This window comes from Bubalus kerabau, chromosome 1, assembly GCF_029407905.1.
Source record: "Bubalus kerabau isolate K-KA32 ecotype Philippines breed swamp buffalo chromosome 1, PCC_UOA_SB_1v2, whole genome shotgun sequence".
NCBI classification, from domain to species: domain Eukaryota; kingdom Metazoa; phylum Chordata; class Mammalia; order Artiodactyla; family Bovidae; genus Bubalus; species Bubalus kerabau.
In genome coordinates, this window is record NC_073624.1 from 51,361,864 (window position 1) to 51,375,957 (window position 14,094).

The 14,094-nt window shown below is 43.2% G+C and overlaps 1 protein-coding gene across 1 annotated transcript in view; it reads right to left on the reverse strand.

Annotated features, from left to right (window-relative positions):
• Positions 1-14,094, reverse strand: part of ABTB3 (ankyrin repeat and BTB domain containing 3) — a 327,499-nt gene that overhangs the window by 119,289 nt on the left and 194,116 nt on the right. The window contains exon 2 of the mRNA XM_055574802.1: positions 12,358-12,507. Coding sequence (XP_055430777.1) covers positions 12,358-12,507 — 150 coding nt within the window. The remainder of the gene's footprint in view (positions 1-12,357; positions 12,508-14,094) is intronic.

Sequence of the window (14,094 nt, forward strand, 5' to 3'; positions counted from 1 at the left end):
CAGCACTCTGGCTCCAGAGTCTATGCACTTAACCATGCTCCTTGAGGGGCATGTTTTACTATTCTCAGCGCTGGCAAGCTCTGAGAACACTCTGGCCTTTCTCATGCTTTCTTAGAAGAAAACTAGCTTTCTCCTTCATCAAACCAGACCTGCATGTTCCCAGGTTGGCTGTGGAGAGAAAATCTTCTTACGGGAGACTGGTTGGGCCTGAAGCTCTGACTTTCCTTGACTAAGACTGTGTTTCTCAAATGTGGTTTGCTTGTAAGCAACCTTCAGGAATGTAGTTGTATCCAAGCACCACCTGTATCATTATTTACTTAATCTTCGATGGACTCATTTTATTTTTTAAATACATATATCTAAAAAAGAAACATTATGTCACTGCCATAAATGGGAAATCAGTATCCCTTGCTGTAAACAGAAGGTCATTGTGAAAGTTAATTCAATAAAAAGAGTGCAATTAATTTATACCTGAATTCTGGTTCTGTTTTCTTTTGTTACAAAGGGCAAGTGAAAGAGTTGTTAGGGGCACATATCAAGTGGAGCCTTTCCTCTGAAAGCAATTAGAATGGAAATAGAATTGAAAAGATCACTCCCATGACCAGTGTTATCTAAGGCACTGCCCCTGTCCCTCTGGAAATCATCTCTTGCACAGTGGGAGGTGTTGCACACCTGGTGAGATGTTCCTCGAAGATATTCGTGATGGTGAATTTGTGTGTCAACTGGGCTAGGCTATGGTGCCTGGTTGTCAGTCTAAATGTTGCTGTGATGCTATTTTTTTTTTTTAAGTTTTTTAAACTTATTTAAATATATATTTAAAATTTTTTCGATATTGTGTTGGTTTCTGCCATGCAGCAATGCAAATCAGCTGTAATTATACATATATCCCCTCCCTCCCAACCCTCCCTCCTCTCCCCCAATCCTGTCCCTCCAGGTCATCATCACAGAGAGCCAGAATGGGCTCTCTCGGGCTACATAGCAAATTCTCACCAGCCATTCCTCTTACACTTGTTAGTGTATGTATGTTGCTGCCACCTCCTCCATTCATCCCACTCTCTCCCTCCCACACTGTGCCTACAAGTCTATTGTCTACACTTGCATCTCCATTTTTCCCCTGCAAATAGGTTCACTAATATCCTTTTTCTAGATTACATATATATGCTTTAATAGACTATATTTGTTTTTCTCTTTCTGACTTACTTGTGAAGCTATTTTTTACATATGATTAATATTTATATCAGTATATTGTGAGTAAAGCAGATTACCCTCCAGAATGTGGGTGGGCCTCATCCAATCAGTTGAAGGGAAAAAATAGAGGAGAAAAGAGAGAGGCCCTTGAATAAGAAGGCATTCTGTCTTCAGACTCATGACTGAAACATTAACTCCTTCTAGAATTTAACCCTCCCTCTCCAACCTAGCTCCCTGTGGGGGTCAGGGACTGCCTCCCCCATTCCCAACCCCTCATTACACAGCTGAAACCAAGCCTGCAGAGCCCACCAGTTCTCTGCCATCCAGCTGTACATTTTCATAAGACACTTGTACCTAAAATCCAAACAGCTCAGTGAAAGGCAGGAGTTTCTCCTCTACAGGCCCAATGCCTACCTTCTAGGTTCCCATTTCTTGTCTGAGGGAGGGGCTACTTCCTCAAAAGGAGATTGACAAGAGGGCTATTCATCCCCTTTGTGGGAGCCGGCCTATGGAGGTGAGGTCTCAGCTGAGGGTGAAAACGGCAAATATTCCCCTTTCTCTTCCATGTCCATGGCAGACATGCTTAACCGATCACAGAACTCCTATCCACTGAGTGGAGATGCAGCCTTAAAGTCCTTCTTGAGACAAAAGTCCAAGTGGTCACTATTTACTCTGATCGTCAAAGGAAAGAAAACTCCATATCCTAAAGCCAGAGTCCTAAGGTGTCATCAAGACAACCTAACCAGAGTACAATCCACTAAGCTTAATATCTGGACAATGATGCAGGGGTTAAACAGACAGTAGTGAGGGGTTAAACTTCCCTACACCCCTCTGCCTTCTACTAAGCCTTAACCTAGAGTCTGACCCTCCTTCTCTCCATTTCCCACAGCAGGAGAATATATGCAAGAAACTCAAAAAAGAATCAGAGAAGGAAATTCTCTTTTAGGGGTAGGTGGGCGGGAAAGATCTTAAGAGGACCTGTAGATGGAAGCTGTGGCGTCCCATGATTCTATGTGAGCAACAGTCCAGCTGTTGTTCACTGAGCATCTACTCTGTGCCAGGCACTGTGAAAAAGCACCTCACATGCATTGTCTCTAGGACTCACAAGGCTCTATAGGGTACTAGACCATTCAGGTATGAGCTAAATCAAATCCCTTATGATTATACAGTGAAAGTGACAAGTAGATTTAAGGGAACAGATTTGACAGACAGAGAGCCTTAAGAACTATGGATGGAGGTTCACGACATTGTACAAAAGGCAGTGATCAAGACCATCCCCAAGAAAAACAAATGCAAAAAGGCAAAATGGTTGTCTGAGGAGGGCTTACAAATAGCTATGAAAAGAAGAGACACAAAAGGCAAAGGAGAAAAGGAAAGATATACCCATTTGAATGCAGAGTTCCAAACAACAGCAAGGAGAGATAAGAAAGCTTTCCTCAGGGATCAATGCAAAGAAATAGAGGAAAACAATAGAATGGGAAAGACTAGAGATCTCTTCAAGAAGATTAGAGATACCAAGGGAACATTTCATGCTAAGATGGGCTCAATAAAGGACAGAAATGGTATGGACCTAACAGAAGCAGAAGATATTAAGAAGAGGTGGCAAGAATACACAGAAGAACTATACAAAAAAGATCTTCATGACCCAAATAACCACGATGGTGTCATCACTCACCTAGAGCCACACATCCTGGAATGCGAAGTCAAATGGGCCTTAGGAAGCATCACTAAGAACAAAGCTAGTGGAGGTGATAGAATTCCAGTTGAGCTATTTCAAATCCTAAAAGATGATGCTGTGAAAGTGCTGCACTCAATATGCCAGCAAATTTGGAAAACTCAGCAGTGTTCACAGGAATGGAAAAGGTCAGTTTTCATTCCAATCCCAAAGAAAGACATTGCCAAAGAATGCTCAAACTAGTGCATAATTGCACTCATCTCACATGCTAGCAAAGTAATGCTCAAAATTCTCCAAGCCAGGCTTCAACAGTACATGAACCATGAACTTCCAGATGTTCAAGCTGGATTTAGAAAAAGCAGAGGAACCAGAGATCAAATTGCCAACATCCATTGGATCATCCAAAAGGCAAGAGAGTTCAAGAAAAACATCTATTTCTGCTTTATTGACTACGCCAAAGCCTTTGACTGTGTGGATCACAACAAACTGTGGAAAATTCTTCAAGAGATGGGATCACCAGACCACCTGACCTGCCTCCTGAGAAATCTGTATGCAGGTCAGGAAGCAACAGTTAGAACTGGATATGGAACAACAGACTGGTTCCAAACTGGGAAAGGAGTATGTCATGGCTGTATATTGTCACCCTGCTTATGTAACTTATATGCAGAGTACATCAAGAGAAATGCTGGGCTGGAAGAAGCACAAACTGGAATCAAGATTGCTAGGAGAAATATCAATAACCTCAGATATGCAGATGACACCACCCTTATGGCAGAAAGCAAAGAAGAACTAAAGAGCTTCTTGATGAAAGTGAAAGAGGAGAGTGAAAAAGTTGGCTTAAAACTCAACATTCAGAAAACTAAGATCATGGCATCTGGTCCCATCACTTCATGGCAAATAGATTGGGAAACAGTGGAAACAGTAACAGACTTAATTTTGGGGGGCTCCAAAATCACTGCAGATGGTGACTGCAGGCATGGAATTAAAAGACACCTGTTCCCTGGAAGAAAAGCTATGACCAACTTAGACAGCATATTAAAAAGCAGAGGCATTACTTTGCCAACAAAGGTCCATCTAGTGAAAGCTATGGTTTTTCCGGTAGTCATGTATGGATGTGAGAGTTGGACTATAAAGAAAGCTGAGCGCTGAAGAATTGATGTTTTTGAACTGTGGTGTTGGAGAAGACTCTTGAGAGTCCCTTGCACTGCAAGGAGATCGAACCAGTCCATTCTAAAGGAAATCAGTGAATATTCACTGGAAGGACTGATGTTGAAGCTGAAACTCCAATACTTTGGCCACATGATGCAAAGAATGGACTCATTTGAAAAGACCCTGATGCTGGGAAAGATTAAAGGCAGGAGGAGAAGGGGGCGACAGAGGATGAGATGGTTGGATGGCATCACCGACTCAATGGACATGAGGTTGAGTAAACTCTGAGAATTGGTGATGGGCAGGGAGACCTGACGTGTTGCAGTCCATGGGGTCTCAAAGAGTCAGACACGACTGAGCGACTGAACTGTACTACATTATTTTAGCTTTACAGCAGTGATCCGCAAGCGGGGTGATTTTGCCTCCCAGGGGATACTTGGTAATATCTGGAGACATTTCTTGTGTCACATCCCAGGGACTGTTACTGTACCTAGTGGGTAGAGGCTCGAGATGTTGCTAAACATCCTACAATATACAAATCAGTCCCCATAAGAAAGAGTTTTGCCCAGAAGTCAATAATGCCCAGGTTGAGAAATTCTGTTTTACAGTAAGGAAACCAAGGCTCGAGGTCACAAGGCAGAGAAGATTGTAAACTTGGGTCTGCCTGATTCTAATGTCTGTGCTCGTCACCCTACCCTGACCTAAGTCCTTTTTACAGAGACAGCACACTGCAGCCGTGGCCAGCTCCAAGTCCATGATGGGGCAATTTGGCATTGTGTAGCCAAGGTGTTAACAAATGCTCCTTTCCTTTGATTCAGTAATTCCATTTCTGGGACTCTGTCCCAAGGTTGGAATCCAAAATGCAGCAAAATCTTCATGCACAAGGATTTTTATCCAAAACCTTATTTATAGAATCCAAAATTTGACAAAGAAACAAATGTTTGAAAATCAGAGCATGGTTAAATAAACTCTGGTATGTGATAAAACTCATGCAGTTACTAAAAATGTTTACAGAAAGCCGCAATAAATGAAAAAAAAATCTTTGTGTTAAAATGGTAAGTGGCAAAAAAGTGAAATTCAAAATTGCATACAGTGATCAGGATTATGTTATTAAAAATATGCACTGAGTAAATAACAGGGGGAAAAAAGCAAAATGTTGACCAAGGATTTCTCTGCCTAGAGGGATTGTGGGTGACATTCCCTTCCAACTTTTCTCGTTATTTCTGAATTTTGAATTATGGCATATGCTTCTTGGGTTTATCAGAGTAATAAGCTTAGCGAGGTGGTGTTTACTTTCTAGTACCTCCTATGTAGGGCCAGGTTGGGGCACATTCATCTTTCCCTCTGTCTTTCTTGAAAGCACTCATAAAAAAGCTCAAAATAAGAAAAATCAAAATCGGGTGGAGAAGAGAAAAGGATCCATGTTTTGAGGCCACACGTCACCCCTCCAGGTTCCCAAGACCCTGGGAAGGCTCTGGTTTTGGTTGGACTAACCGTGTCCTCAGAGCATCATTCAGTTCGCCCTGCACTTCTAGGCTCTCCACTTTTTCTCTTGTTGTTTTCTCACCTTATAGGAACCTTCTCTTCATCTTCTCAACGGCTGAAGACTTTCAAGGCTGTGATCAAATGCCACTTCTTCCAGGGAGCCCTCCAGGATGCTCCCATTCAGAATCAATTGCCCTTTACTCTGTGTACCTACAACACCTGATGATAAAGTCTAACATGTTACGTGTTTAATTCAGACATGCTTTAGATGTCCATACATCTGCTTCCCCTATTGACTTTAATGGATAGAGACATGACTCATTCATTGCCCTGTTCCTGGAGGAGCAGTGTGTTTGGTGGTTAGGGACAAGTTTTCTGGAGTCAGACTCTCTGAGTCTGAGTTTCCAACCTGCCACTGACCAGCTGTATGATCTTGGGTGAGTTAACGTCTCTGTATTTAGGGATAATTATGTCCTTTGTGAACTTGTTGTGTGGATTAAACCGCTAACATGTAGAAAGTACCTAGCATTGGTTTCTTCATTTGGAAAATGGAGATAATAATAGTTCCTAATGAAGCAATCATATAAATCACTTAAAGCACTTGAAATAGGGTTGGGCACATTCTAAACGTATAATAAGTATTCAGCATTTATCTTTTACTTTGTATTGTCACTACCATCATCTTCATCACCAGCACCATTTTTTCCATCATCTTGGCCACCATTATCATCTTCATCATCATACTATCTACATCACCATCAGTATCATCACTGTCATCAGCCCAGTCTCTGGATCACAGGCTAAAGGATGTCTCTGATGAGGGTTGGTCATGGGAGATGAAATCCGCATGGGGATTCTACAATCACTAGCTCCACTTCAAATCCCACTCTATGTATGTGCTACCTGCTGCTTCCCGGTCAGCTTCATTCATGAACCCAAAGCAACAAACCCACTGTCACTAGCTACACTGAGTTTGGGTGGCTAGAGTTTGGTTCTAGGAACCTACTTGAGAATCTGCTTATAATCAGATTTCCCAAATGTCAGTCATTTGAAAATCAGCATCATGAATTCTCATATATCTGTGCGCCGTAGGTCCAATTTATTTACTTAACATTTTTCTTTAAATTGGCTCCTTCTTTCACACAATACATTCATTGAAAAAGAAAACTTTATATCAGTGCCATAAAAGGAAAACCAATATTTTTCTAGTACCCATAAAAAATTCATGGCAATTAAAAATAGAAAGTGTTTTGTGTATTGCCTGCAATCTCCCTTGCTACCCTTTGGGAAACGGAGCTCTGCCTTCCAGACTCTGGTTATCAGTGCAATTCCCTCTAAGCTGTCTTCCTGCATGCCACTGTGATCACCCTGAGACAAAGGATTGCATATTCCAACATGGGTTCCTTTCCCCAAAACCTGTGCTGTGACAGCACCTTCAATTCCTTCCCTGCTGTTCATCCACAGTCAGCTACCACTTTCTATGTACGTTTTCAAAACTTCCCACAACCCTGGGGTAGGAGGTATCATCACTCTCTTTTCAGAGATGGTAAAACTGGGAATCAGAGTGATCAAGTTACTTGACCTAGGTCACACAGCACAGATGAGGAATCAAGGCACTCTCCAGCATCATAAACCATGGTTTAACTTGCCTCCAAAATTTTCCTGGGCTCCAAAATCACTGCAAATGGTGACTGCAGTCATGAAATTAAAAGATGCTTGCTCCTTGCTTCTGAAGAATTGATGCTTTTGAACTGTGGTGTTGAAGAAGATTCTTGAGAGACCCTTGGACTGCAAGGAGATCCAACTAGTCAATCCTAAAGGAAATCAGTCCTGAATATTCATTGGAAGGACTGATGCCGAAGCTGAAACTCCAATACTTTGGCCACCTGATGCGAAGAACTGACTTATTGGAAAAGACCCTGATGCTGGAAGGATTGAAGGCTGGAGGAGAAAGGGACAAGAGGGTGAGATGATTGAATGGGCACCACCAACTCGATGGACATGAGTTTGAGCAAGCTCTGGGAGTTGGTGATGGACAGGGAAGCCTGGCATGCCGCAGTGGGTTGCAAAGAGTTGGACGTGACTGAGCGACTAAACAAAGACAACTCATTCCCTATTTTATACATGAGAAAATTGAGACACAGAAGGGTTAAGGCCAGTGACACTTTACCATTGAAAAGGGTCACAGGTACATTCTAGTGGCTAGAGGCAGCAGGACCTTATGAAAAGACCCCATTTCCCCATTTACATTTGAGAGGCTCCTTGTCCAAGCAGAGGGCTTTTTTATTTTTTCCCCCTGGTGACACTGAGGAGAGACAACCCAGAAACCCTTTTTATGCACAGTTGTAAATTAATGGTCCTGTTTCAAGGAACACATTGAATGGGAACAGCAAGTTCACAGTTTAGTGTAAAAAGAAAACAGAAAGAGGCATTTTTCAATGAAGCCCTCATTTTTTTTCCCTTTAAATAACAGAAAGCAATTACTCTACTTAATGGCTGTCCAATGCAGGTTAATTGGGAGCTTGGGGGCAAGGCAAGGAACATTGGGCAGAAGAGCTGCAACAAGGTCTCAGAGGACACAAATATGGGATGGATGGGACCAAACGAACAGTCGAGTTGATTCAAAAATGAGCACAGCCAGAGCCTCTGCTTTCCCTGGAGGTGGGGTGGACTCGCTTCCGGCAGACCTACTCCTGACCCAGATCAGGTAAGGAGGCCTGATCTGCTCACTGGACTCTAAGTACTGTCTTGCTAATTTCCTGAGGCTCATGGTTAAGAATCACCAGCCTCTGTCAGTTTGGGGATCTTTGTGATTTAGCTTCTCACTCAAATAATGTGAGTGGCTCAGTTCAGCTAGTAAAGAATCTGCCTGCAATGTGGGAGACCTGGGTTCAATCCCTCGGTTAGGAAGATCCCCTGGAGAAGGGAAAGGCTACCCACTCCAGTATTCTGGCCTGGAGAATTCCAAGGACTACAGTCCATGGAGTTGCAAAGACTGAGCGACTTTCACTTTCACTTTCAAATAATTTGACATACAGAGATTCCAGTTCTAGCCCTCTGAGTTCAAAATTCAGTTCAATAGAACACTAAATATTTGACAAGAATTTCATTGAGTTCCCCTCCCCTGTAGCATTTTCTTCAGCTTTTGTTTCACAGAATAGTTCACTGTGGGTCATTCGTGTATTCATTGGACATTCAACAGGTATTTCCCAAGCTAAGGGCAATGTGTTAGGTGCTTAGAATGCAGAACTCAACTGGACACAGCACAGTTAAGCAGAAAAAGAAAAGATGATTTGAAATGGGACTCTGCCACTTAGTTGTGTGGCTTTCGGCAAAACATTTATCCTTCTAAGTCTTAGTTTTCTTATCTATAAAATGAGAATAATAATACCTTTCATGTGCTTAAAGCATTTGGCACACAGCAGGTGGTCTGGAAATAGTGGATGTATTTTTGCCCCAAGCCATAACACCACCACTATACATCACCACTGACGAAGGCAGTTTGGGGTTTTAATATGATGCCCTGAGGATAGAAGCAGGGTGTATACAGAAGTTTCAGCGGGCAGGGGCAGGGTGAGGGGGGTGGGAGAGTGGGGGTGGGTCTGTCATCTACCTGCTGGTGAAATACTCGGTAAACTTTGTGAATTCTCACATCTCCAATTTAGTTTGGAGGACGGCATTCACAATACCTGGTACAGAGCAAACTGTAGATCCTCAGACCTGGAAGGAACAAAGGTCTGACTAATGTTCTGATATTATAGAGGCAGATACAGTCCACCCATATCATCTAGAAATACCCAGGCTTCCCCCAGAGACAGGGAGTCATGTCTAGTGATGAAAGCTCTGCCTGGAGAACTGGATTCAATTTCAAGTCGTCAACTCACAGGTGTGGCTGATCTTAGACAAGTTATTTATCCCTTCTTACCTTCATTCCCACATCTATGTGGATAATAATGGTTACATTGGAAGTAGCTCATGTAGATTTTTCATAGTTCCCTAGATTAACATCTATTATTGTTGGCTATTAAGAAGGCTATAGTCAGGGGCTCTGCCCTCAACCCCGAGCAGCCTAGTTCAAGAAGAGCAGGGACAGCTGGGAATAAACTCTCTTCATCCCGCCATTGCTGGAACAACAGTGGTTTCTGGAATCTGCACAGGCAGAATAACCTTTGAATATGAAGAACAGCTCTCTATGTACACAGACAGGGCAAGGCTGTATTGATTCAGACCATAGAGCAAGTCAGTCTAAATTACAGTCAGATCAGAAAAGAAGGCAATTTTATTACTTTCCATCGCCGATGTGGCTTATCAACATGCCTCTGCACACACGTTCTACGGGGCTGACTTAATGAACGGAGGGAACCTATTCATAATTAGCAGCACCTATTTGTGTGCCAACAATTCATATGCGAAAGTCAATATTCAACAGCAATGACAGCATTTAATTTACAGAGCAAATTGTCCTTAAAAACAATTTACGTGACAAGCTGCTCCTGTGGACTGCCTGCTTAGGTAAAATGCAGATTTGTTTAGCAAATCCTTTTCTTCAAGAGAAGCACTGGAATTGAGCGGAGCTCCAGCCCAGGTGCTAGGAGGGGCCTTTAAAATACTTCAGGACATACCTTTGAGACCCCAGAGGAGAACGTGTGGGGGCCTCTTCCAAGGTGGCACCCATGTAGACATGATCCAACCCTGTAGCCAGAATCGGCCTTTCCAAGGTCATGGGCATGTCTTGGAAATTGGTGGAGTCCCAAACAACACGGCATTTCTTCTTTGAGATGTTTCCCTAAGGGATCTGCTTGGACCAGCTACATCTGAATCTCTGAGGGGGCTGTTAAAATGTAGACCTTTCCTTTTCCCATTCCAACTGTTGCAGATATCTCAAAATATCATTCACACACATCACCACCTCAAAATAATAGGTCATCAGAGTTGCTGCTAGATCTTGTTTTATAATGTTCTAATAAAAACATATAATGACTATATCACAGTTTAGCTAAGATATATTGATAACTGTCTTTTAATATAATTAGCTTCCTTTATAAACTGGTATACTTTATTTAATGCATTTAAAAGTACTGTTCTAAGGCAGGGTCCACAGACTTCATCAGGCTGCCAAAGGGGTCCACAGAATCCTTAAGTTTAAGAACAATCATACAACTGACTAGTGGCTGGAAGACCCTGTAATCAGAGGCATCTCATGACTTTGGGGGTTTGATGGGAATGGAAGCACAATTTCCAAATTCAGGTGCCAAGAAAGTAGCTCTAGTGAACATAAGGAGCCCCTTCAGCTCGAATCAGCAACTGCTTCCCTTTGCAGAGGTGCAAGCCATGTACTCAAGGTCGATGACTGTCCTGGGTATACAGGGAATTCTTGGGAAGAGGTACAAGTTGCTTTATGAGTCCTTAAGTCTTTTATAGTTCAGAATCTTCTAGAATTTCACAGTACCTCATACTTTAACATACTCTGGCATTTCTGTGATCATTACTCTAGTTCCATCTGGAGCTAACACACAGCTGTGTCATTTGACAATCAATTGGATCATAAGTAAATACAGTTTTATATTCCTCTGGTTGGCCAGACTCAGCCCAGACCTAAATTAGGAGGTGTAGAAGCACAGCAATCGTTATTCAAACTTGGGACACCACAGCCTTCTCTCTCCACCTTTCTGCCCCTTCTCTCCCTCTCTTCCCATCCCTCTCTTCCCATCCCTCTCTTTGTCTCTGTCTCTCCCTTTTTTCATATTTCCCAAGGACTATGTGCCAAGCAGTATTCATGGTGCTGAGGTTACAACAGTGAACAAAACAAATATCTCTTCTCTCTGTGAGAACATATTCTAATAGCAGGAAGCAGATAGTTAAAAAAATGAGTCAACTATTGAGGGTGTCTGGGGGAAGGACGGAGGGGAATGATTGCTAATGGCTATCAGGTTTCTTGTTGGGGTGATGAAAATGTCCTAAAATTGATTGTGGTTATGGTTGCATAACTTGGAAATACACTAAAAGCCATTGAATGATGATATACTTTAAGTAGGTGAACAGGATATAAATTATATCTCAGTGGACTTGTTACTGAAAAACAAAAAGAAATATTGAGCATGTCATAGGGTAATAGCTGAGAAGAAAGGTAAAGCAGTGAAGAGGGATCGGAGTTCTTAGGGTGTTATAATTTTACATAGGGTGGTCAGGGAAAACTTCATTAAGGGGTAACATTTGGGTGAGACTTAAAGGTAATGAGGAAATAAGCTATGTGGATATCTGGAGGATGAGAGTGGTTTATACAGAGGGAAGAGTATGCGCAAAGGCCCTGAGGTATGTTTGCTATGTTCAAGGAACAAGAGGTACCAGTGTGACTGAGTTCAGCAGGCCTGGGGAGGAAGTGGAGGAAGATGTCTGAGGGATATAGGTGGGGAGCCTGGATGAAATTTTGAGGATTTGGGCTTTTCCTATGGATCAGATGGTGAGCCAGTGGAGGATTCTGAACAGATGTGGTCCTGTTGTGGAAATCAACAGTCTTTACAGCATTTACCGTGTGATAGGGACTGCAGAGTGGTGGACTCCCTGGTGGGTGTCAGCTTGTTGAGTTACCACAACTACATTCTAAGTGAAGTATTACCATAGTCTCTGTTTTATAAAAAAGGAAATGGAGGTTTAGAAAAGGGTAGGAGGCTGACCTCCATCAGAGGCAGTTTTTACCAGTCTACCTGACTCCAGAGCCCTTGCCTTCACCACGGCCATCACTGATCTGTGTACATAGCAGGTGCTTAATAAAAGGAGCCACCGGATTGGTTACAGAACACTGCCCTGAGCACAGTCAGCCCCTTGGGCACAGAGTAGGCAGAGAACCAGCATCCACTTACTCAGTTCTGCAATGCTGCCGACGCGGGTGGCCAGCAAGGATTGCTCGATGGTCCTCAGCTCGGACTGGCTAAACATGGGCAGCTCTCCCGGCTTGCTGGTCCGCTGCGGGTCCCGGTGAAGGTTCAGGCTGTCTGGCAGGCAGAGCACTCCTGCAGGTGGTAGGAACAGAGGGTGAAAAGAAAACAGATTGTTATTTTTCTGCTACCCAAAGGAGGGGTGCAAAACCCCTCAAACACCACGCACAGCCTCAAAGCACACCAGAGTTGGTAATGCAAAGGAAACATGGGAACCAAGGCTCTGCATCCTCTTGGAAATGATGTCTAGGTCTTTCCAAAGGTCTCCTGCTGATTTAACAAACATCCTTCTGTATGCGCACATGCCCAAAGGACACAGAAGAAAATCATTTCCTCAGAACTGGCAGGGACCCCACCTGTGCAGAGACACCTCTTGAGAACTCAGTGGTCATGGTCCCACCAGCCTTCCCGAGGCAGCTGCCACCCCAAGTGCCCTGGAAGACATCTCTCCTGGCAGTCCTCTGAGGGCTCGCTTTACTTCCCCAGCAAATTCCACTCTGGGTGGTTGGGCTGTTATCTGTCAGACAAAGCTCTGACTTTCTCCATAGAGCTGTATTTCAGGAGCTAAAAAGTCCCCACGGGCTTTTGTAGCTTGTATGGTGAATACCCATGGGAGATCCCTGGAGTCCAGTTATTTTTATCCCGTCCTTTCCATTCCATGATCATTTAGTGAGAACCTGAGAACTTACTTCGATTGACTACTCAGAAATATTCACTGTTCCTGTCATCACCACAGCCTCCATAGGCAGAGTGTGCTTTCTTGCTCCTTGACTTTTGGTTTCACAAACTTTGGCCAAAGGTATTGTTAAGAGATATGATGGAACCAAATGTCTGAAAAGCTGAACTTGCTCTTTTGCGCTTTTGCATTGTCATGAGAAAAACACACCCTGCTTAGCCTGCTGGTGTAAGGAAGGTGAGAGACCCACAGAGCCGATCCAGTATAATCTGTAGCTTGGAGCTGCCCCACAAAAGCAAGTGTTAATTTAATATGCCATTGAGATATCCAGGGTTGTTCGTTACTCAGTATCATTATGGTGATGACTAACAGATACACCTGCTGTATGTCAATCACGGAGGAGACAACGAATGAGGCAGGCATGTGTTGTCCTGCATTAGGGACTGAGGATATGGTGATAGACAGGCTACACCTACTCCAGTTCTTAATGGGCTCACAGTCTAAGTGAAGGAGATGGACTATTATACACATAACCGCAAAGCCATACCATACATGCTCTATGGTAAGAGAAGATGAGAAGATTAGCAGGGACCTGAACAAGAGTAGTTGTCAATAAGTTGGAAGCATTTATTGAGTGCCTACAGTAGTCCCAATTCTGCTAGGCATTTTGGAGATGCAAAAGAAGCAGAAGATGTATTCAAGAATAAACTCACTGGAGAAACAAGACTGCCAATGACAAAACAGCTGGAGTACAATGAAGCAGTATCAACACACAGGTGCAGAATTATTTAAGCCAACTGTCAGGGCGAGGGGACAGACAGAAGGCAAAGGTCAAAACTCAAGTCCACTCCTCGCCCTGTTTGAACCACAAAAGCCCAGCAAACAAAGGCTCCTCCTCTTTTGCCCCCTGCTGCATAATAAGTGGCTCCAGCCACAACGACCTAGTCACTTGTCTTGAATATTTTACTTTCATACCTAACAAGATG